The 25,023-nt window shown below is 34.6% G+C and overlaps 4 protein-coding genes across 7 annotated transcripts in view; 3 read left to right on the top strand and 1 right to left on the bottom strand.

Annotated features, from left to right (window-relative positions):
• The first annotated feature begins 488 nt into the window (after positions 1-488).
• Positions 489-6,471, top strand: Naglu (N-acetyl-alpha-glucosaminidase). Its single transcript, XM_077405101.1, has 14 exons — positions 489-951; positions 1,172-1,335; positions 1,437-1,615; positions 1,709-1,927; positions 2,007-2,234; positions 2,484-2,547; positions 2,618-2,763; positions 2,957-3,041; positions 3,402-3,551; positions 4,068-4,210; positions 4,418-4,577; positions 4,831-5,021; positions 5,486-5,871; positions 6,227-6,471. Exons 1-14 carry the CDS (start codon positions 798-800, stop codon positions 6,334-6,336), a joined length of 2,379 nt encoding a protein of 792 aa, XP_077261227.1. The 5' UTR covers positions 489-797; the 3' UTR covers positions 6,337-6,471.
• Positions 6,472-6,521: 50 nt separating this feature from the next.
• On the bottom strand, positions 6,522-10,377 carry Impe3 (Ecdysone-inducible gene E3). Of its 2 annotated transcripts, none has more exons than XM_077405103.1 (5): positions 10,158-10,377; positions 9,933-10,099; positions 9,420-9,500; positions 7,397-8,151; positions 6,522-7,040 (listed from the first exon to the last, which is right to left on the bottom strand). In XM_077405103.1, the coding sequence occupies exons 2-5, from the start codon at positions 9,975-9,977 to the stop codon at positions 6,659-6,661; spliced, it is 1,263 nt and encodes a 420-aa protein (XP_077261229.1). In that variant the 5' UTR covers positions 9,978-10,099; positions 10,158-10,377; the 3' UTR covers positions 6,522-6,658. The 2 variants fall into 2 exon arrangements, with proteins under 2 accessions (XP_077261229.1, XP_077261228.1); XM_077405102.1 differs by having other exon boundaries at positions 9,933-10,031.
• Positions 10,378-12,482: 2,105 nt separating this feature from the next.
• On the top strand, positions 12,483-14,496 carry LOC143897053 (uncharacterized). The gene is made up of 3 exons (XM_077405350.1): positions 12,483-12,589; positions 13,053-13,271; positions 13,819-14,496. Exons 1-3 carry the CDS (start codon positions 12,545-12,547, stop codon positions 14,182-14,184), a joined length of 630 nt encoding a protein of 209 aa, XP_077261476.1. The 5' UTR covers positions 12,483-12,544; the 3' UTR covers positions 14,185-14,496.
• A 3,888-nt stretch (positions 14,497-18,384) lies between these two features.
• Positions 18,385-25,023, top strand: part of LOC143897209 (calcium/calmodulin-dependent protein kinase kinase 1) — a 71,994-nt gene continuing 65,355 nt past the window's right edge. For all 3 annotated transcript variants that reach the window (XM_077405661.1, XM_077405660.1, XM_077405659.1), the window contains exon 1: positions 18,385-18,849. The gene's annotated coding sequence lies outside the window, so the exon portion shown is untranslated. The remainder of the gene's footprint in view (positions 18,850-25,023) is intronic.

Below are 25,023 nucleotides of genomic sequence, written 5' to 3'. Positions count from 1 at the left end.
ATCCCAATAACCGTTTTCAAATCAAAAATTTATCGATTAATTATACACTATAATTAAAAATTTTACGCAGATATATAATATGCAAGTAAGATTAATAATTTGATTTTTTATTCAAATATATATAACTTTAAATTATTTTAAATTATAATTAAATCAAATTATTTTTTAAAAAATATAAGGGTATATATATAGTAAATAATATTTTAATATAATTTTTTAAAAATATTTTGTTATATTCTATACACAATATTCTCCAATATATTTCTTAATTCATAATAATTAATTATTACATAAACAAAATAATAAATTTAATTACACAATATATTGTATATTTATAATAAATAATTCAATTCGTAAATAGTGAATGAGCACTGCGAATACCGTATCATGAATGTAATTGTATCATCATAAGTCATTGAGAGACGGTTGTTACGTGGTCAGAGGCCTCAGATAAGAAAGTCAAAGTAAGAGTAGGGATGATAATGTTGCGTGCATGCCGCCTGGTATGCTCTCGGACTCCGAGCTGAAGCGTGCAACTCGTCTTTCCGTCAAGATGCGAAACATCTTTAGCAACAAGCTGTATTGATTTTAACAACAATTGACGGATTTTGTCTTGAGCTGCTGGACCGTTCAAACATGTGTCCGCGCTCTTCTGTGTCGCGACGATAATAAACGCTGAGATTGTTTTTCTATTAAACCGCAGTGTTTCCTTTATTTCCACGAGCGTCGAGAGTGCGAGCGCGTGAGTGTCTGTGTGTGATTGAGCGACGCGGCCAGCGCAACAATAATATATATATATGCGACAACGCACGATCGCTCTGTGTCCCTACTTCTATACGTCAGTCGATATACTGAGGTTCATCAAGATGGGTATCACAACATCGTGGTTTCGATTATTTATAATAATATTTGGATTGCTTGTACTGTTCTGTCAATGTCGCAATTTGGACAGTAAGTAGAATGGATTACGTTTTTATTTCAATGTGTGCATGTTCTTTTTGGAGTATAAAATATACCGAAGTATCAAATTCTACAAAATGTTTAATAATTATGCCTCTGAATAAATTATTCGATCAACGTACGTTGCATCTTTTATTCGTTATTAATAATTAATTTAACTTTTTTGCAAAATAACACTTAAAATTTCAGGAATATCTGAAAGCGTGAGTAGTGTTTCAGGATACTTTGGGGCATATAAAATCACGTACGTCGCCAGAAATTCAAGCAAAAGCAGCTAAAGATGTCGCGGAAAGACTGCTGGGCAAAGAGATATCTAAAATGTTTATTATGATGCTGGATACCGATTTGGGACCTGTTGGCAAAGATACTTTCAAGGTGTTCGTTCTCAAGTGCAAGAGCTACACATTCGTTCATGAATACCTATTTGCAAAAAAAAAATAATCCGGCATTGTGTTGAGTGACTTCTTTTTTGACAGATAACAAAAAATCCTCTAGGCGAGATCGAAATTCGCGGTACTTCCGGGGTGGCGATCACATGGGGTTTGCATCATTATTTGAAAAACTATTGCAATGTTCATATATCATGGGACGGTACGCAAATTGCGCTGCCAAACACCCTGCCGGAAGTTTACGTTAAAGTTATATCGAACGATAGGTGAGAACAAGCGATATTTGATTTGTGATAATCTGATATATCGAATCGCCCATGACACGGCGTATGTATTTACGTTATTCCGTAACTTTACAGATTCAGATATTATCAGAACGTGTGCACTGTGGGTTATAGTTCAGCCTGGTGGCAGTGGCAACAATGGGAAAGAAACATCGATTGGATGGCCCTTAATGGGATTAATCTTGCCCTCGCTTTTACCGCGCAAGAGGCGATCTGGCAAAAACTCTATCGAGAATTGAATCTGACGAAAGAGGAGATCGACGAGCACTTGGGCGGACCTGCTTTCTTACCCTGGTCGAGTGTTTATATTCCCCAAATTTCTCCACATAAAATTACAATAAATGAATAAAATATACTTATTGCGATAACGTAGGGCGAGGATGGGCAATATTCGTCGTTTTGGTGGACCGTTATCATCAAATTGGCATAATCACACCATACGTCTGCAGCACCAGATTCTTCGGAGAATGAGAGATCTCGGAATCGTTCCAGTATTACCGGCATTCGCCGGTCATGTACCGCGAGCTATTGCCAGACTTTTTCCAAATGCTAATATGACGAAGATCGACCCATGGAATAAATTCGAAGACAAATATTGCTGGTACGGTCAAAATAATCTGGTTATATTTCGTGCAATTTTCTCTTTCCCAATTGTGATCTTATTTAAAATAATTTCTCGTTCCGCAAAATATATTTATAACTATATAGCTAAAATGTTGAAAATATATCAATATTCTCATATTTGCTATCTATCGGATGAAAATATCTCGATAAAAACTTGTGTTTAATTATAATAAAATTAAATCAAATAATAAATTTTCGACTTATCTAAAATAATTGTTATTTTCAGTCCTTATTTGTTAGAACCGACGGATCCGCTATTTCGTATGATCGGAGAAAGATTCCTTCGAATGGTAAGTTAAAATAATTTCGATAGAGATGAATGATGTTCAGAAGTGAAGACATGAAATTTCATTGCTACAGTACATTGACGAGTTTGGTACTGATCATATTTATAATTGCGATACTTTTAACGAAAACGAACCCAGCAACAATGAACTTATCTATTTGAGAAACGTCGGCTACTCGGTTTTCTCGGCCATGAACGCGGTTGACTCTAAAGCGATATGGTAAGTAGGTAAATTGAAGAACATCAGATAGTTCTCGTTCCTCTCTCTCTCTCTCTCTCTCTCTCTCTCTCTCTCTCTCTCTCTCTCTCTCTTTTCGACATAAATATTAATTAAATATTATATATATGTACACAATATATATAATATAATAATCATGTTTCTACATCAGATACATCATGTGCGACTTTTCTAGGTTAATGCAAGCTTGGTTGTTCGTGCACGACATTACGTTTTGGACGAAGTCCAGAGTGAAAGCTTTCCTGACCTCGGTACCCACGGTAGGTTCGGAATATTAATAAATATCGATCGTACCTCATTGGCAAGTACGAAGCTATAACGTATAAATGAATAATTCCTGCAAGATACAGTAATAATTATCTTTCATGTTTTGTAAATTTATACTATTCATATAATAATCTAATAAATTCAATGTATCTTGCTAGTAGGACAAATTTAATATGTAGGACAGAGAAAAACAAGGTACTGATACAAACAAAAAAAATAGAGAAAATTATTTAAATACATATTTATCTGTTTTCTTTCTCATCAATTAAAAAATATTTTTTGTATATCGGCACATTATGTTATTTTACAACATTTAACGTGGCTTTAAATTGCTGTACTAAAATCAACCGCAGGGACGAATGTTGGTATTAGATCTACAATCGGAACAGTTCCCACAATATGGCCGATTAAAATCGTACTACGGTCAACCATTTATTTGGTGCATGCTGCATAATTTCGGCGGCACCTTGGGAATGTTTGGCTCCGTGCAGATCATTAATCAGGTATATTAGAAATCTATGTTGTCCTATGTCGCCTCAGTTCTTTTTAAGAGACTAAGAATATGATTGCCTTTCGCTATTTGCATTGTTATTTGCAAAACGCATGCCAAGATATAAAAGAATTATTTCAAAACTTTAACATAATCAATTCTTTTTCTTTCTCTCAAACGTATCTTAACTTTTATAATTTTATAAAAGATATAATTCTATATCGCTTACAAAATGTTTTATATTAAAATAATTAATCTTTTTCTTGTGCCAAGCATCGCGACAAACGTGATTAAACGATCGCTTTTTTTTAATATTCAATCCTTCACAAATACATAATTTGCTTAATATTTTATATATCTTTATTTAATAGTCAAGAATTAATAATCAAGAATCAATTCAAGAATCTTTTGATAATAATAATAAGCATTAAATTCTGGAGCATTAAAGAATGTCCTATCACATAGCCATTAGGATAATGAATTAGGTAGAACACAGATTGCAGAATAATCAGTCAACTCTTTCTTTCAGCGCACGTTCGAGGGTAGAAACATGAATGGCAGTACCATGGTGGGTACCGGTCTGACACCCGAGGGTATCAATCAGAACTATGTAATTTACGAACTGATGAACGAAATGGCGTATCGTCACGCGCCCGTCGACCTCGACAATTGGTGAGGACGCGCTTCTCGTGTAATTCAGAAACAGTAGATGCGACGACCGGTTTACGTTGAAGAAGCGTCGTCCGTTTTACCGCGTCTCGATAATCTATCGACAGAGTCGGCGTCTAATTCGCGATTAAAGCGAGGTTACGCAAAAAGCTGCTTAAGCTCGTTTGATCGATTAAATTGATACGACAAGAGGATCATTGTGATCGGCAGGTTCGAAAGTTACGCTACTCGAAGATACGGCGCATGGAACGAATATGCGGTGGCTGCTTGGCGACACCTCGGCAGAACAGTTTATAATTTTATCGGCACGCAAAGAATCAGAGGGCATTACGTTATTACCAGACGGCCGAGTTTAAATATTTCATCATGGGTAGACACATATATTAATAATCACAACTGATTTACGATCGTTATAGGATTATATAATTGCATTTCCAATAACGCGACAGGACATATATGCAAAAACTCGTTTTCATTTTAACGAGGGACAATTAAACGAAAAATGGAAATTGGTAAAAATTACGGGGACGTTGGGAGAAAAATTATTTGTATTAATTACATTATTTAAATTGCGTATCAACATTAAATTAAATTATGACATAAAATGATTTCCTTTAATGCAGATCTGGTATGATCGAAAAAATTTCTATTCTATGTGGAACGTATTTCTAAAAGCGAGATATGGTAGAGGGAATAATACTCTCTACAGGCATGACGTGGTTGATATAACCAGACAAGCTCTCCAACTAATGGCCGACGATATCTACGTGACTATATTAGACTGCTATAACAAAAAGAATATCACTGCTTTTCGGTGAGTATATTGATACAATGTAAATATATTTCACAATTATATAGACGTAATATTTTTTTAACATTTTTAAACACAGTTTAAAATCGAATATTATATACTATAACTTTCTAATGCCCATTTCTACCAATGTAAATTAACTTTAATATTGGTTTAACTTACTTTCTATCTTTTTCTAACTTTTACAACTAGAAAAAGATGACAGGTAAGTTAAACCAAGATTAAAATTAACCTGCGTTGATAGAAATGGACATAAAAGAGAGATTAGAGATAGGAAAAGAAAATCGTTAAAATATGTAATTAATATCATAAAATAAAAATATAATAAATATCTTTCAGTACGTAATTAACAGCTAAGTCTGTTAAGTTATTCGTTTAGTCAGCACATAATCATTGTTACATAAGAATATTGAGAATTCGCAATATATATTTGAAAAATGCTTTACAATTTTATAATAACTCCATAGATCGTCCGCGAACGCTCTGTTGGAATTGTTCGACGATCTCGAATCTATTTTGGCGTCAGGAAGTAATTTCTTGCTGGGCACTTGGCTAGCCCAGGCGAAAGATATGGCCGTCGACGAAGAGGAGAGACGATCTTACGAATATAATGCAAGAAATCAGATTACCTTGTGGGGCCCAAATGGCGAGATCAGAGACTACGCCAACAAGCAATGGTCGGGGGTGATGGCGGACTACTTTAAGCCTAGATGGGAGCTTTTCCTAAAAGCCCTCGAGAAATCACTAGTCCAAAGAACCAAACTCAACATCACTGAGATTAACGACAGAATATTTCACGAAATCGAACAGCCTTTCACTTTTTCCACGAAGGTTTATCCGATAGAGGCAAAAGGTATTTATAACTTTTTAATTTCGATTTTCCACGAATGTTATATCAATCATTTTTATTTGACTAGCAGAGTTCTTCGTTACTCTATTTCTCCGGTTGTTCAAATGCATTTAATTGCTTGCACTGTTTTGCATCAATTTTTTTGTGGATAACAATTCAAGTTATATCATGTTCCGTTTGTTTTATAAGATTATTGAAGTACAGTCTTTACTTATAGCAAAATATCTATTTAAAAAAATAGTAAAAAATATTAGTTTACCAACATTTAAAAAAAATTAAAAAGTAGCAAATAAATTTTTAAATTTATTTTTTATTAACTTTTCGAGAATCTAATCAATTTTACTTGCTCTCTTTTCAGGCGATACTATTGACATAGCAATGAAAATAATTTCCAAGTGGTTCAAAGAAGAATCAGTATCATCATCATTATCATCATCATTAAAATCATCAAGTATAAAGACATGCTAAAAAAAGATCTTTTTTCTTTTTTTATTTAGATATAAGATAAGAATTATATTTCAAAAAATATATCCAACACGACATAATATATATATAATAAATATGTTTAATAAATATATATATATATATTCTAATATTAATAAAATTTTTTCAGTGAAGTCGAGGTCATACTATAAATACGCATTTCCTAAGCTTTCACATTTACATTTATTGATCCATAAAAATATAATAAAAACCTTTTTATTTTATAAAAAAAATATTTTTTTTTATTGCAATGTTCGAAACCTTTATTTCTAAAAATTACAAAAACGTTGCATTTGTTTTAAAAAAATTAGAGCGTATAACGTAACGGAAACAGACGTCTCAGATCCATATTGAGCGCACTCGCAGGATCGTCCAGATCACGCAGCGCCTGCGACGTCTTCATCTTTGCGTCGTCTCTGGTCAGCTCGTTCCGCTCTACCACCTTCTCTAACAGCTGCTTCAGCTGCGGTCCGACGCCACCCTCGGCGGATGACTGCAAAGTTTTCAAAATATCATCCGTATAGCCAGCATACCGCGCGAATCCTTGCTTCCGCGCGTCTTTGCTGAGAGAGTCATAAAGGTTCGCCAGTTGTTGAAGAGCCGGCTTAGACGGCACTTTGGAACGCTTTAAGTACTGATTCAAACTTGGACGCGGCACTTGAGCTACTCTCTCGCCAAGTAAACAGAATCTGTAGCGACAAAAGCAAAGAAAAGCTTTATTAAATGTAATTTTTTTTTTTTTTTTTAATGCTTTTTGATAACAGAGTATTTGCGTACTGTTGTGCTTTCTCTTTCTTTTAAAGATAACACTTAGATTAAATCGTTCTTTTTATATTTAATTATACAATATACATTCTACTCATTTTTATTTCTAAAAATAAAAATTAGATACTTTTAGATGTAAATGCAAAATGTATATAAAGTTATTATATATATATATATATATATATATATATATATATATATAAAATACAAGATTCTATCCTTGAATCGTCTTCCTCTTGTATATGTAATAATTATAATTTTATAATAAAAACGCTATCACCTTGTTTCTTCTTCTTCGTCCTCAATTTGCTCCGACTTTTCAATCGATGTTCCCACACTCTTCGACTCGTCGCTACCGTCAGATTCCTCGCTAAATAAGGATGTGGTTGTCCTCACGATTCCGTGAATTTTATCCACGACGCTGTCGACGGACGGTTCCGTCTTTTTCTGATCATCCGACACTTGCGTGACAGAAGCCTGTGTCGATTGTTGTTGCGATACAACGTCGTGTCGCGGAGTTTGTGTTGTCGATACTTCGCCGGAGGAGCGTTCAGTATTTGGTGATTTTTCGGCGCTCTCCTCCGAGACTTCTTGATTCGGTTCTTGGGTCTCCTGTACGGGCTCCGGTAATTCGTGATTCGTTTCCGGAGTAGCCGGTAATTCGTAATTCGTTTCAGTCGTCTCTTCGTTCACTTCAGGTGGCTCTTTATGGTAATTATCGGATACAACGCTCGCTGTCGAAGTTACGAAGAGTTGAGCGATTTCTGTCAAATCGTCGTAAATCTTAGATGATCCTTGACTCGATACCTTATTCGCCTGAGTCGAAGTTAATACCATGGGAATATCTGTCTTCTGGTCATGGACTTTCGCGGTCGTAGCAGTTGGAATTATGGAAATTCCCTGAGGTGTCGTCGATTGCGGTTGCTGATCTTTCATCGACTGGGTCGTCGATGTCGGCGAGGCAGTTACTATCTCTAACTGCAATAATTCTTCCGCTTGGAGCAGCTTCAATTGCTCGACCGCATGAAAAATTACCTGATTCAGAAATGGATCATATAAATAGACTGGCTTTACCAATATTATATATTTTTTAAAAACTTGATGTATACAACATTTTACTGAAGTAAATAGAGATATAAAGATAAAAGAGTATACAGAATCCATATAATACTTTTACACCATTTTAATAAATTTTATTTTGTTATACTATATTAGATTAAAATTTATTAGAATTATATAAGACTTATTCAAATTTTTAACGTTTATATTATTTACTAGCTGGTTACCCGGGCTTTGCCCCGGAGGACATATGTAATAAGACACGCAAATAGTCTCTCTCTCTCTCTCTCTCTCTCTCTCTCTCTCTCTCTCTCTCTCTTTCTCTCTCTCTCTCTCTCTCTCTCTCTCTCTCTCTCTCTCTCTGTCTGTCTGTCTTTGTCTCTCTCTCTATCTCTTCGAAAAATTAATACAATTTTTGAAAGGTTGGTAACGAAAAACTATACAGTTTATAACACTTCCCAAGATATTCTACCTCTGTTTTATATACAATTCTTTAAGATTCGATCATCCTACATAAAAAAATAAATTGTTATCAAAAAATAATACGCATCATGGCTATTGAACCCATCCTCAAAAAATTAATAAAATTTTTGAAAGATCGGTAACAAAAAATTATACAGTTTATAATACTTTCCTAGAAATTTTACCTTTGTTACAATTCTTTAAGATTTGATCAATTATTTCCCAAAAAATTCAACAAATTTCTGATAATAATTTCCAAAAAATCGGTAACAAAAAATTATACACTTTATATCACTCCCCGGAAAATTCTACCCCTGTTTCATATATAATTCTTTAAGATTCGGTCAATTATTTTGCGTAAATTAAAAAAATTAAAAAAATCGGTTTCCAAAAAATAGATAACAAAAACCTATACACTCTATAGCACTCCTTGGAAAATTCTACCTTTATTTTATATGGTTTTAATAAAAATTCGGTCCAATAGTTTTCAAGTTATTAACATTCAAACATACACCACCCGTAAGGATTTTATATATTAGTGTATATATATAGATAAAAAAGTATAAAGTTAATAATAATATCTATCGCTACTAAAAATAATTAAAGCAAGGAGAAAATCAAATATGTATGATAACGATAACATGTTAACGAAGAAATATAAACACATAAAATATTTATACGGATTGTTACGCGTGAGACAAAAAATATCGCAATTATACGCAAAAGAACCTGATACGTTCAGAATTTCTTATCAAATTTAGTATAATGAAGTAATGACTCACCTGCATGGCAGCGGGGAGATACGAACTCGAATATACTGGTGTTGAAAAGGCCGGCGGTTTCCTAACGATTCCGGCGATAGCCTGAAGGAATGAGGAATTTTAATTAACATTTCCGCTAAAGCACGTGAATACACGTAGTTCTCCAAGCCGTTAGACGCGATTATAGCTGTATAAACAGGTATTTAAATAATTAAGCATAAATTAAGCGAGATTTATTACTATTTACGTTAAATATTAATGTTAATATTTACAGCGTAAAATTGTGCAAAATTAATTTACAAGTTGGATTAAGAATAAAAATTTACATTTTTCATATAAACATCTTAATTTTTGTTCAAATTATGTAATAAATTTTGGTTATGATAACGCTTTCATATTTTCGATATATTAAGGTATAAAAATAATTATTTTCTGTAATTTGATATGCAGCAATGCCGCTAAATAACGCAAAATCTCACTGATGCGAATATTAAATGTTAAAAACATATCATCGTAATAATAAATATCACTTACCTGCCGGAGAATCATTATCACCATCAAACTAGATAATATCTTCATGACGATTTATTTCCTTTATCAGTCCAAAATAATTTCCACGTCTTCAAAATGCACCTTTTAAAAGTTCACGAATTTGTTATATTCTCTAGCATAAGCTTATCACAATTCAGTAACAAGAATCACTAAAAAAAAATTTTAATGCCTAAAACTCAAAATTGATGTAAGATATATCACACTGACCTTGAAAAATCTCAAATCGAGATAAGAATTGATATTCGTGGACAATTCTGAAACCACTCAAATTAAACAATTTGAATCTGAAATATTTTTAAATTGTTTTGCGAGAAAATATATTTTCGAAGGTTTCAGACGACCGCCTTAGAAATCCACGATTTTCACGGACTATGTCGAGGTTCGCAGGCGGCCGTTGAGACAAGACTGGTCTCGAAAAGACTCATAACGGTCCCGGGTCGTCCTCGGCGTCGCGCACCTCTACACTCTTACGCGATCGCATATGTAAACGAGCGGGTCCCTATACAGGATTGTTAATTGCGTGACGAGCCGGCTAGGCGCACATGCGGCCGCGAGCCGGTGTTTATTGGTGCCGATGGGTAAATCACAGCATGATGCCTAAACTAAGCCATCGTCCGTATGCCATCCACGTTTCGCGACGCGGAGTTGACGTACTTTCCGCTATGCACTCGTCCTCGATCTCTCTCCAACTGAAATATACGGTTTTATATCAGAAACTGTGCATATAATTAGAATTGCATACACGCACTGTTGGAATAATATACCTAAAGCAACATTATCCTGATCAAAATCGTAACAATATCAACAGCTTTTTAAGTTACAATTAATTAAACATTTAGAAAATTTTGCAAGATATGCTTGGAAAATAAGAAAATTAGAAATAATAAAAGTTTTGGATTCCTTGTCCATAGTTTTAAAAGCGATTTTAATATTTATGATAATGTAATTATTTTATTGCCTGAGATATTTAATAAATTGCAAATAAACTTATTAACCACTTTTGAAGATAATTATTATATTTGTGCGAAGCCAATGTTTAGCAAAATAGCAAAAACAAAAAAGCTAACATTACTTTTACGTAGTGAAAATATGTATTCGCACTCTGCGCATGTACTATTATCGCTGATCTATAATCCAGTTATTCCCATAGCTGTATTCGCTTCTTCCATTTCCCATTTTAATTAACTCCGAGGTTTAATAACTCAATCACTTCACCCTTCCGAGCGACAGCATTGCGCTTTTTTGTTGCATTCTGTCGTTTTAACTTTTCCTTTATGGCACAAAATCAATTTTTTTGCCAAGTAAGCTACTTCGATACAAACCGATTTAAACACAGTGAGATCAACGCAAAAATTACAAGACTTTCACAATATCATATCAAACTTCTTGTAACCAGAAGTTTATAGTTTTTTTTTTGGTGTCTTTATAATTTTTTTATAATCTCGAAACTTTTGTTTAAATCTTTGAAAACTTCTGTACGTTTTCTCAAGCAGTCATTTTTACACACATTTCGGATACATGTCATCTCTACTTTAAATTAGCCATGAATCGATGGAGTTTCGATTTTCGACCTTCACAACGATTTCGCGAGAACGGTCCAATAAGAGTAAAATTTCTCGGCCGAAACTCTTTCAAGGAGAGTCGGTCACGGCACTTCGTCCCAGAACAATCGAGAAAAATGACCCGACCGGTTTTTCGAGCGACTCACGTATCATTCTGTTGGCGACTTCGAAAATGTCGTTGTCTTATTGAAGACTGCTCTGTTTTCACGAAATTCGCGAGATTTCATAAAAAACAGAGTCTCATATCTCTTGTTCCGCGATTTAAAAATATTTCGTATTAAAAGCAAAAGTTGATTCTGACATGATAGAACAGGCAGCTAAAATAAAATATTCTTTTTGGGTTAAAAATTTATATTGCAACAAAATACTAATATTTAATATAATAACATGTATTCGTTAAATATTGCGTGGTTATTAAATTGTTAAGTAAAAATAATTTTCATCTTACTCATGCAGTTTAACAAAATACAAAGAAATTTCTTCAATTTTTGCTATTCATTATTGTACCAGATGTCTTGTTCCTATCGTTAAAATACATTTGTGCATGTCATAAGATAAGACACAACTATATTATCCAAGTCACCAGTTCGCTTCGCTGTTGTATTTTCAATCAGTTCAGCTGCATGTCATTTTGGTGCAAGGTTGATACGAACGCGTTATTCGTTGTAAAGTTAACAAAAACAGCGTTCGGTATTCATACATTGACTTTTCTCAGAATGTGTGCAATGACTGATATTTTTCTTCGCGCATTATTATCAAAAGAGAGAAAAATTGTCGAGCTAACGACATTAAAGTTACTCAACAAAATACATTTCATGATTGCGACTTGATGTCTGCCGCTATAACACGCACATGTGGGCGCCCTTATGCGATTATATTCTGCTTATTACGCGTGAGACGGCATATATAAACGGTGTTAAAGCATATATACGATGTGTTGCTCGTGAATTCTAACCGGTATAGGTACTCTGTATCGCGAGAATAAGTTACGTAGAACACCGTCAGAGCTTCCTTACTACAATATTCTATCTAATGATGGCAAAAGCGACAAGATTTATGTGCCTGTTACTTGCGGTGGTAAGACATTAACCCGTAATCTCAATAATTTGCCTTAAAACTTGACAGCGTATCATATGGACCTCTATTAAATTTTTTTGTCAAGATCAATAATTTGTTCGTTAATTAAAATAAAGTTCTAAATTTATGACGTAAAGTAAATTAAATTTATCTGTTTTCAAATTTATAATTACTCTCCGTTTTACGAATAAATATGAAAGTTTGTACTGTTTAAAATATTTATGAGTTGAAAAACGTTTTCTCTAATATAATTTTAAGTTCATCTATATTTTATTACATTACATTTAAAACTGCTTTTGTCATCTATTTTATCATATTTAAGCTGCTTTTTTGAGTTTAATGGGCACGTGCTTGATATTAATGACATTGTCGATATATGCAGGCATTATATTAAGTATAAATTAACTGACTCTTCGATCATGTGCTATCGTGCAATAATGAAAGTAAATGAAAATTTCTAAAGGCTGCAATAGCGCAGGCGAAACCGCTGAATTCATCGATCGATGAATCCATCAATGAGATCGATCATGATAACGCGAATCTGCGAAAAAATCCATTCGGATTGAAGAAACAGCAACGGAATTCTGCTTTGCCGACTAACGAGGCATTAATAAAGGCGACCACGCAAATTGATACTACAAACTCGGCAGCTGGTACCATGATCGACACAACCGTACAGTCCGTAAGCGTCTCTTTGTAAATTGATATTAAAGTCAGAGTACTCAGAATTTAGATTGCAACTTTTCCGTGAGACAGTGACGTCTCACGGCTCCATTCCACTAATTAATTATATTTTTAATGAGTATATTGTTGACTTCTACTTTATTTCAGTAATTGGATAGCTTTATTCGCTAATTTCCTTCGCAGAAATTACTCGTCATCAATTTGGCTCATTAACTAATTAATTAAAATCAATCTGCCGCATTCAATTATCAATTAACATATTCGATAATTAAGATTATATACGTAATTATAGCATTAGTATGTCTATGGTATTAGTATGCCTAGTTGAAATACGATAAATTAAATTGATAACAAAGCATATATAGTTTTTCCTTATACTGAAAAATCTCTTCATATATATATTGCAAGTAACGTATTCTCGAACTAATTAACTTCACAAATAAAAAAGATTCTGTGTAACTTCCGTAGTTTCCCTTCGTATCAAGAAACCATGTTATACAAATGCACTCGAAAAATACTGACGTAAAATCAACTTTTTCGGCAAGTTCAAGGAAAATTCCACAACAAAACCGGGTCCATTCTCTTGGTTCCTGACACCGTTAGCGCAAAAAATACAGTTTTCACCATCATTCCTGCAAGATCGCCTGTTATTTTTGAAAGAGGCGCTAAACCATCTGGGCATCAACGTGCTACAAAACGTGACAGCGAAACAGCTAACTGCACCCACCGGTTTGGTGCATTTCTTGGGTCCGACTGACTCTGGTTTCTATACGAATCGGCTGGAACCGGCCGGTTTTCTGGGTGGTAACGGCTGGTTCGCCAACAAGGGCGGCATTCTAGGCGGACCGGGAGCTATAGTTTCCACCGGCAGCCTCCTCACGGATTATCCAACTGCTTACAGAAAGAAATAGGACGACCTATCGTTTATTCAGACGTCTGTAAATAATCGAGAAGCGAAAACTACGCTTTTGCATGTAATATATAGTTTCGATTAAGCAAGTGTTCTGAAAATTTCAGATTTGTCAAGTAAGTCACTTACTGAATGTCGCAGATTCATCATCTTACATTTTAATCGAGACTTCAAAGAGCAAAAAGCAGTGATATTAAAGAGCAAAAAGCAGTATTTTTTCCATAGCTTCTGTAAAAAATTACTAGTGAAAAGCTGTGATGAATTAAGCTTGAGAAATGCAAATAGATGATATTAAATTATTCAACTCAAACACTATATAACACATTTTTATATATATTTATAATATATTATTATTATTATTATTATTTATGTATTCCCGTAATGCAATAAAGCAAATTTGACAAACTAAAGCAAAAGTATCGTGGGATCAGAATCAATTTCTATTTCCTCGCATACTACTCGCAACAGAATAGTTATCAGATGTTATCGTTAGCGTATATTTTTTTGCAATTCTTTCGACAACAGCAACTCGACTCGCGCTCCGAATAACTTTTAATAAAACGCGATTCTCGAGTTACCAAAGACGGGAAAACGAGGGAGAAAAAGAAAAAATATATTATTAGCCGCGCGAAAAATGTGCAGCAATGCACAGCAATGGAGAGCGCGATACGTTATTGGAAATGCATAAGATATCCGATATCTCGCGAATTCACAGGGAACGGCTACGCGCTCATCGTACTTTACCGAGTTGGACGCCGCGCAAAGCGGAAGGAATTTCATTTCTGCCAAATTGCGATTCGATCTTTCAAGCCCGGCCGATGGTCGACGGTCCCCGACGATCGGTGTACATACTCCTCTCGTCTATACCGTCTACTATACTCCCAATGCGATTCCACTACCTGTAATCCGACCATCCTGAAATATCGCCTGTTACACGAGCGATCGCGTGCCGACATCTCCAGAGACGAGGTTTATTAAAACCGATGACTGATTTGTGCGGTTGGTATCGCCGAGGAAAAACGATGCTCGTCACGTATGTTTGAGATGTTTGATAATTGGTAATGTGACCGATACGAGAACAATTTCCCTTGATGTAAAAACTAATCTGATTTTCAAAAGTAATAACAATAATATAACTTTCAGTCGGATTCTCTTCATTATTCAGAATTTTCAAACTTTTTATTATGTTCACGCATTGTGTATGTGTGTGTCGGATTTTCTATATATATATATGTTTTTTTTAATTATTATTTTAAATTTATTGTGTTTCCTAATTTTGCCAAATTCAGGATTGATAACATTTTAATTAAAACAGTTACGTGACGGACGTACATAAAAGTGAATAATAAATTGCGGGAGAATTTCTCAATCGAATTGAAATTCGATCTGTTTAATCCGGTCAGTAGCCATATTCGTCGTTCCCAGCTAAGATTAAATATCTGTTTACTGCAATGTCTAGTTCAATACGAAGGAGGAGTAGCACTTGATAAATTGGCAATAATACGCTGCGCCCCGCGCCCGTACGAGCTTGTGTGTAGCTACACCTGTATAAGCAGCCGTGATCGATGAGAGTGGCGACGCAGTTTGCAGCGCCGTGTGTGTCGCTTATAGATTAATTCTGCATGTCAACAGTTTGCCGTCACGCTTTTATTGACTCGTTAATATATGATTACAAATTATGTAAGCTTTTCCTGTTCAAATATTCAAGAATATTTCGAGCGATACGGCTGACATTGAATTGATTAAGCTGTTGCAATTGAAAGTTAATTATTCTAAAAAGACCGTGTATCACGGTATTAATAATATGCATTAATCGTCTTCTATCCTGACTATTTTACGTTGTTTACTTCTACGGTGCGTTCAGAAATTTATTACGTTGCTATATAATTAAGTCGTAACTGGGGCAATGTTAGATGTGGATATACTTAGAAAGTAATCTACGATGCACGCAAATTAAAAGATTTTTATAAGATCTGTAGCTAAGAGGCAAAATAATTATATTGGTATGTAGATCATTCTTGATATAGTTCTCGATAAGATCAATCATTTATTTAAAATAATTTTTTTATCACCTGCACAATAATTTGCATTTCGTTATTAATAAATGCTCTACCGGAAGTTCCCGATTATCGTCAATAACAGCACGTAACCTTTGAACGCGATTAAAAGTAATATATCAATATATATATCTATGTCTTTAATTCACAATCTACGATTTACTAAAACTATCAGTGACAAGTGACTCGAAAAAATTAATAACTCCTATACGCAAAAGCATAATTTTTAATTCAGAAGCCGACGAGAGATTAGATTTATTAATTGGCTGTTTCCGTTGAAAACTTCGGTTTTCCAACAACTACGATGCATATTGCCCGTAAATCGAAGTGTCATTATTAACTTTAATATAACTGTGATAACTATTGCGATGGTTGCTACTATTACAATTGCAAAACGAGAACGTGGACAGCTGTGCTGACCAACGTTGTGTGCGTGAATGAAACTTTCCCGAGCCGAGCTCGACTGGAACACGACGAATCGTTAGTGCAGCTCGCTTAACTTTTTAATTAGCGACAACAGAGAGAGAATGTTACAATGGAAAATCCGCGTCGTGCGATTGGACGCGGGCACACTCCTACTGCCCGTCAGTATCTCGAATCTTTAAACCGCCTGAAATGGTAATCGATAGATCGTATCCGAGAAAAAAAAATGACGTGGACTATAAACGGACTATAGCCCGACTGTGTCCGGTAAATCATATCGATGTTTCGAGGTTGAGGGAAAAGGCAAAAGACCATTGGGAGACTCTTTTCGGTATAACGATAATCGCCACGAAGAATTTATACAAGGTGTGTTAGGCAAGGTCTTTCGATCCGCGAGTAGGCGGATTAGCGACCGCCCCGCGGCTCACGAAACCGACGATGATACCGCTCACGATCGCCTAGAATTAGGTGGGTCAACGAACGCCCGCGAATCGATGTTCGTGACGTAAATACGCCGCTATTTCGCCCGTAACCCTGAACATAAACTTGAAAACTGGTTTGTCTGCGAGCGAGGGAAATTTTTCGCGCGATATATGTACGTGGTTGACGTAGCGAGGAAAATTTTGCTTATATAATCTTCGCAAAGTTAGCACACCGTTTTCAGAACTTTGAAATATAATATATTTCTATCAATCATATCGCAATCCTGAAGATGGAATATTTCAAACTTTACTTCAGATAGTTTGGGTAAGTAAAAAAAAACTATAATCAAGAAAGAAAATTATTAAAATGTAATTTAATTATTGTGTAGTGTATAATATAATTAATATTTTATTTAAAAATCTGAGATAATTATTTACTGATAAATAAATTAGAAATAAAAAATGTTTCACTAGTTGATATAAGAATTTTGGGTCAACTTTTTATCATAAAGGTGAAACTTTTCAAATGCTGGCACATTGTGAAACTCTCAGCCTTCAACAAAGTCGAAGACGTAAGTCCTCTCATATATCTCTATAGGTAGTGAGAATTTGCCTGTAAGTACTTTGGGTGATGAAATTGGGCACAGTCATTAGTTACATAAAAGAGTTTGGCTCAAGTAATTGAGAGGTTTATAAGGCTTAAAACTTTACACCATAAGAACAATATTCAAAGGTGCATACATTTCTTTTTTTCGGTTGACTTCTACGGTGATTGTTTTAAAGGAGCTGCAGTCATATAAATCAAACGTATAAACACAATAACTATTTCTGTAAAAATAAGCATAATTACATATAAATGTATGACTAATTCAATCTTAATCAATCTCGTGTTATAATTTCAGAGGCATATTGCATGACCCTGGAATTACAACACGATCATGAATTTGAGATAAAATTATTGCACCGTAAAATAATTGTACTTTAACAAAAAACTCTTTAATTATCCAGGTGACAAGATCGGCTGTCAATAACACTGTTAATAACGTTAAGCCGACATTGCTCTTTTTAGACAATTATTTTTGTAGGAAGGAACAGACCTTTAATTGATCTATTGATGATACCGGTCAACTATCAATTACATGGTCAACGACTAGGCTTGCGCTCGCCCTCAACGTTCACGCACCCCCGAGCATCTACGTCGGATCGCGAGTGGGTGTCACGAATGGGGTTTGTCGGGAAGAGGGAGCCGGCGGATTCTGGTGGGGATGGAATAAAATCTCCGAGTGTACGGGGAGGCAGTCCAGTCAAACCAGTCAGTCGACCGAGCGACGCGGGTAGCGACGGTCGATCGTCGTCGATTTCCATTTCCAATCGACTCCGCTCTAAACTCTCGTAGAAAAAGCCCTGCGAAGGACAGCCGAGGAAGGCGGAGGGAGGTTGGTGATCATGCGTATACGTAGGGAGAAGTAATCTCGCGTCAAGTACGATCAACGATGCCGCGAAAATTCTCGTTCCAAACAACCCTACGACGACGACCAACGCGTATCTCGATCGGCTCGCACCCCTATCGACGCGTCGCGCTTTCGATCGTGAGAAAAAAGGGAGAATCCGTCAATCTGGTCGACTATTCTCAGCCTATCGGTGTCCTCGGCGAAGGGCACTCTTTCTTTGCTGGAAGGAATTTCCCGGCGCGATTAGTCGGGAGAGAAACGAAGAAGGAGCAAAGTTCCTGTGAGAGATTGCTACCCTCGTCTGATATAGCGAGTAAGTAATAAGAACATTACAACCCGAACGGAAAAGCTCCCACCCGCGCGTGTTGCACTGCTCTCGATCTCGATCACGCTCTCGCGTGGACCGAAAAGGGAGGACGGACGTCCACGTGTGCGTGACGCGTAGATCGCGAGAGTCGCGTTTGTTTACGGATCTGTTGCACCGACAGCAATACAGTTCTGTTCAAGTGGCTTTGATTGACCAATTCCGGCTCTCTTCCTACACAACCCTAACGCTAATAGTTACATAAAGTTTACCTAAATTGCACGAATAAAAGTCAACTTCGCGCTATTTTAAATAAAAATTGGGAAAACAAATTTTCAGCTCGTTAGTTTTTAATCGTACTTCAATAAATTTCCACAGATATCAAATTGTTCTATAAACTCCGTTCTAATTTACCGAAAATTTTCTTCTTCTTTCTCTCGCTGTCAGCTATTTTAATCTTTGTGCATCTATATAAGTGGAAATTTCAAATAAGAGCTTCTTGCAATATGTGCGCTTGACATAAAAATCTTCCTTTCAAATATCTACGAAGACATAATGCACAAATGAGATGACCCAGAATCAATATTTACGTCGAGTTTTATCGTTTCTCCTTTTTTCCTCGTTTTATATTTATTAAATGTAATATTATATATATTATCTGACTATATATTTTAGATGTATTTAGTATTACAACAGAAACATTAGTACAAAAAACATTAAGATTATTATAGCTAACTGGCATTAATGTAAGAAGCGGATCTATTCTAAACATGGTTCTCACGTCAGCCTCTTGATTATTGCTCTAACAATTCTTCCTTTTCACTTTTCTTAATGCTTTATTTGTTTATTTTATCGCTTGAAACGATTTATCATATCAATCTCTCGCAGGCGAAAAATCGCATTTTGTTTAAGGGACTTTTTGTTCCTCTTGTACTAATCAAAATAATATTTGAATTTATGTATATTGATAGAGATAAGGAGAACGAATGAGAGAGAGAGAGAGAGAGGGAGACAGAGAGAGAAAGAGAGAAAGAGAAAATATCAAGACGTTAGCTAACTTATGGTGAACATGAATAAGGACAGATGTATAGAATGGATGGATTTCCTATTTCCTAGAATTAATTATCTTATAAGCAGCTACCGCGCGTTCCACAAAGATTCTCTGAATTTTGCATTTGGCCCCCTTTTTACATATGACAAAGCATAATCATAAAGACAAAGCTCGAGAGATAAAAGAGAAAATTCGTTGAAAGTCTTCTAGTCTTCGTAGAATAAAACAATGATTCCGTGTTTGTGTGTGTGTGTGTGTGTGTATATGTGAAACGCTTTTTACTCTCACACTACTTATTATAATTACAGAATACAGCACGAAAAAGCAATTTTTTAAATAATAGTTGTTAATACGCAATGTCATATATCTACATGCACCGTGCATGCATACAACAAAATTTATTATTAAATGAAAAGAAGAAATAAGTTAAATCGTTCTAGAAAATCTAATAAAATAAATATTAAATTATATTTCTTTTTTACATCAATTGAATTAATGTTATAAAATGTATTATCTTATACAATTACTTATTTATATTGTTAAGTAATTAATTAAGATATGATTCATTGTTTAAAACTAATACGTGGTTTCAGTATTGTCATTAAAAAATACATACATATACCAATACTTTTCCCGGAAATTTTTACTGAAAAAAATTTAATTTTATTCCTTTGGCTTGCGTCACAACGTTAAATTACGCAGAATATTTCGTTACTCTTCTAATATCATAAAATTCTTTTAATAGCATCTCTACATGTTATTTTTTTTAACCTTTCAATTGATTGACTCACACAAATAACGAAAACTAAATAAAAGATTTATATAGTAAGATATAGATTATCCTTTTCTCACGGATATCCTTTATTGACTATACTCACTACAGTAAATTGCAGCTCTCTACTATCTAAATATCTAATAGTAAATATTCTGGTCACTAAACTTCAAGATAAATTTCTATTAAAATAAAGTTTAGTTAAACTAATCGATGGATATTTACATATTCTCTTGAAATTTGGTTCACAAAGATATTTAAAGTATTGATATTAAACAAATACATAATTATTAACGCTAACAATAAGATATTAAAATAGCTAGTATTTCGTTTAATACAGTTTTAATTACCACTGATAAAATTATGCCCCATTATCTCCTTTCCGTAAAAAAAAACATTAAAATTGAAGTATTGCATTACATGCATTATATGGAAAAAAAATTAAAAACTGAAAGGATAAGCATACGCGGCAGGTGAATAAAAATATTATTTCGTACGATATTGTATATGTGAACGTGAAATCCATATATACGCAACAAATTGTCCGTACATTGCAATATGTGAAACATGAATAGGTATACCAACGTATTTTTAAAAATCTGTCGTATTATATAATTAATTAAAATAATTAAAGTTGAAGAAATATGATAAACAAGGTCTGTGTTAACGTTCTCGCTAAAAAAATTTTTCAAATTTCTATTTTAAATGATAAAAGAAATAATTTTGTGGAATATTCTATATAATGTATAATGTTTTATGAAAACAGCTAAATTCTCTCATGACCAACTATCATATGCATTATTTATTAATTAACTATCAACATAAAAAAAGCAATTGCATTACATTTGATGAACACGCTAACGATAACAATTTTTTTAAGAGCTAGTTATAAATTTTGAGATAGCTGAAACAAGTTCCATCTATAATAACATCATGTCTTCACTAATTATTAAAGTATCCATGTCAAACCTCGTTAGAGAGGTTTCCGTAATTCCGACATCTGATTAAGAAAGATATTCCTAAGAACTCGAAACTTTCGAGATCAAAAAATGAGAGACCAGATTACGTTAAAATGTTAAATCACGAATGAAATTTGTGTTAACAAATGCGAAATAACATTTCGTGTTTATTTTACTATTATGTAAATGTATTGCAAACAGAACATGATAATATTATCGAAATTATTATATATTCATTTTACGGCCGTTTCTCTAATTCACCAATGTGAGTAAGCCGTGTTATATCATCAATTTCTACTTGCAAATTAATGATTTTGCTCCCTGCAAAAGTCATTAATACAAATTACCATTATCATTTCAATACATGTAACAAGTAGCGATATAAAAAGAGACAATAGAGAAGAAAATTTTAAAATAATATCGACCATCAATTTTCTTTTCATAAAATGAGATGTAATATTTGTAATCGTGAAAATAATGTAATGTAAACAGTGTCAGAGAGAAAAAGGATTCTTTCATCTCGATTGAACTTCGTCTCGAACCGAACACTTGACTTGTCCACATCTAATTCGCTATTATCCCTAATCACTCGATCTTCCAGGACGTATAAACTCTAACCTTGTTAAAATTAAATCAAGATAATCTCGATGCTTCTATATAAATTTCGCATCTTTCCTTCGCGCGAAGAGATTTTCATATCAAACGACATCGCTGCAAATCCAAGTGTGTTGTTTTAACTGAAGCCCTTCTTACACATTTCTTGCCGTTTCAAATCACGTTATTTAACATGGTTGAAAGTATTAACTTTTAATTTAATACGATTAAACGTGTCAATTTAACACGTAACAAAACATATAAAACGGAGCTTTAGTCAAATATGTTATTTCTAGACATATGCGTGTAGAAATATAACACACTCTTGGATCTACAGTGATATTTTCGAGTGTTACGCAAAAATCAAATCATTCCAGGTTTAATCACGAGAGCCTTATAATTTTTAATTCAAATCATTCCCTCTTCACCAAAAGAACCAAAAGAACCTTGCTTGACATTTCGCCACGGTGACAAGTAATATGACGTAATTCATTGATGATTGAAGAAACGTTCGATCGGTATCGCGTGAGACACATCCTAACGTCGCTGCGTCGCGTAGTTTTTGTGTCAATAATATCCGTCCTATACGTCTGTTAATAATAGAAAAAGTAGGCTTATATTACCGCTAAACGGCGCAGCCAATTCCTTAATAATTTCTTGAATTTGTGATAAAGGGGCAATAACCATTCCACTCTCAAATTAGGAATGGAACGTACATCCTTTTGTTATATCTTCTCAACGCCGCATTTGCTTTTCCGTAACAAATTCGTCCTAGACAGCTTTTGCCGTATTTATTTCGCTTAGACGCGTAATTATACCCGCGTCACCGCGTCACCCGAATCTCTCTCTCTCTCTCTCTTCATTCTTCCCAGCCATATACTCGGAAATATAATCCGCTCGGTGAACATTGCAGGCTCGATCACGCAACATTATTATGCGGTGGCGACGAATTGCGAATCAGGGAAGTGACGTAATCTCGATTTTGGATTGCGCAACTTGATCTTCGTAGAGATCCAACATAGGTACACCCTATTACTTCTGAATTCAGTCAATTACATCTCATTGACTTTACCAGCACAATATCATTCGCGTAGGCGTCGCATCTCTACACTTTAGCTCTTCGTTATTCCGTTATTATTCAGGGCGAAACATATATATATTACGGACGCCCGCACAACTCCCGTTTATGTAGAAAACCCGAACAAATTCGCGGCCGAGCTTCGCAGCACGCAATCCAGATCGAAGATGATTATATATCTCAAACTTCTTTTCGATAATAATTTGATTATATATTTATAATATGTGTTCGATGATTAACAAAAATGAAAACATATCATTGAAAACAATATTATAATCTGAGATTAGCAGAGAAGCCATCCCCTTATCGGTATTTATATATCTTCCAAAGTAAAAAGGTGATCATTTTTATTTCACAATTTTTTAACTTCTTACATTAAACATCTCTGATAATTATACATTGAATTAATAAATGATCCGCCGCTTGAAGTTTATTTTGAGAGTCCTATTAGTTTTATTTCTTCTATAACGGCCTTAAAATTTTATCAACATTATGTTGCGGCCAGTTGCGGCATTTTGTTTCCTAAAATGTTTTCGATGCTTATATTAATGACAGCAGCTACACATACATACTCTTTACGAAAGTAGTTTAAGTTCAACAACCGGTGAGATTACAGGAAAAGTGAATTCCCAAATCTCTCTGAGAATATGTTTTTGCTCTTCAAATAAGATGCTCAAGAAAATCGATAGGCGCGTCAAGGACAGTTTCGCGTAAGATACATCTCTTCTAACGCGCGCTTCATCACGCCACGCCGCGCCGCGCCGCGTGTTGAGGCCGGCCTGCACAGAATTGCACGTGCAACTTCGTAATGAGCTGTAATAAGAATCGACCATGCACAGAACTGTGGTCGATTAAATCCCATTACAACTCATTACGGCTTACGAAACGACAACCGACAACCGCGAGACGCAAAGAACAGTATATGAATGGTTCATGATTATTCAGCTATATTGATTCAATTCATATACCGCGTATGAAATAGACGTTTCTATTGATTAATCTTTTCGTTAGTGTAGACAATTTATCTTCAACTGCATGTAAGCTCGATTCGCCAGCAGGTGTGAGGCAAAACAAAATGAAGATAGCGCGGTTTGAAGTTCGGAAAGACGATGACTAGGCATCGGCGGTCGTAAACCCTAAGATTCTTTGTGACTATGTAATAAAAGGCATAACGCGGAAGAGAGACCCGTGTGTATACGAGCCGACTGGTTGTCGCGGTTACGTAGAGTAGAGTCGTCCTAAATCGATAGAGCCAGAAGCGAGAGCATTGCCGGCTGGGACACACGACCGTGCGTCGTCATATGTAAAGAGTAGACTTAGACTTAGACTTCCACATTTCTTCTTCACGCGTTTACGCGTCAGTTTTACTCACAATCAGTCTACTTTTTCCATACACTGTCGTTTCATTTTACATTTTTATTTAAACTCAAACTCGTATCCTTTGTTATTTTACTAGGACGCATGTATTACTGATTATATTTCCATCGTGGTAATTACAATCAAAATCTAATATATAAGAGCATATACACTGCACACATAACATTTTTTAATAAATTAAAATATAACAATTATTAATGCAATTAATTATTCGACTGTATGCAAAGAATTATTTTCATGAAATTGTTGTTAATCAATAAATACATGAAAATATCATATTTTAAAAATGTACATTTTAGACTAATTTTTTATAAAGCCGAATAACGAATATTAAAATAACTGGAGCATTTGC

This window comes from Temnothorax americanus, unplaced genomic scaffold (assembly GCF_048541705.1).
Source record: "Temnothorax americanus isolate GAGA-0224 unplaced genomic scaffold, ASM4854170v1 Scaffold2, whole genome shotgun sequence".
Classification (NCBI taxonomy): domain Eukaryota; kingdom Metazoa; phylum Arthropoda; class Insecta; order Hymenoptera; family Formicidae; genus Temnothorax; species Temnothorax americanus.
This window is presented reverse-complemented; position numbering and strand designations above follow the sequence as displayed.

Excerpts from the sequence above, each read along its gene's own strand:
- Naglu (XM_077405101.1), top strand. The coding sequence starts at position 798 with ATGCGACAACGCACGATCGCTCTGTGTCCCTACTTCTATACGTCAGTC. Across the intron at positions 2,764-2,956 it reads GTTGACTCTAAAGCGATATG|GTTAATGCAAGCTTGGTTGT; the intron begins GTAAGTAGGTAA and ends CGACTTTTCTAG. Across the intron at positions 3,042-3,401 it reads TCCTGACCTCGGTACCCACG|GGACGAATGTTGGTATTAGA; the intron begins GTAGGTTCGGAA and ends AATCAACCGCAG.
- LOC143897053 (XM_077405350.1), top strand. The coding sequence starts at position 12,545 with ATGATGGCAAAAGCGACAAGATTTATGTGCCTGTTACTTGCGGTG. Across the intron at positions 12,590-13,052 it reads TGTGCCTGTTACTTGCGGTG|GCTGCAATAGCGCAGGCGAA; the intron begins GTAAGACATTAA and ends AAATTTCTAAAG. Across the intron at positions 13,272-13,818 it reads TCGACACAACCGTACAGTCC|TTCAAGGAAAATTCCACAAC; the intron begins GTAAGCGTCTCT and ends TTTTTCGGCAAG.
- Impe3 (XM_077405103.1), bottom strand. The coding sequence starts at position 9,977 with ATGAAGATATTATCTAGTTTGATGGTGATAATGATTCTCCGGCAG. Across the intron at positions 9,501-9,932 it reads TGATAATGATTCTCCGGCAG|GCTATCGCCGGAATCGTTAG; the intron begins GTAAGTGATATT and ends TCATTCCTTCAG. Across the intron at positions 8,152-9,419 it reads ATCTCCCCGCTGCCATGCAG|GTAATTTTTCATGCGGTCGA; the intron begins GTGAGTCATTAC and ends TTTCTGAATCAG.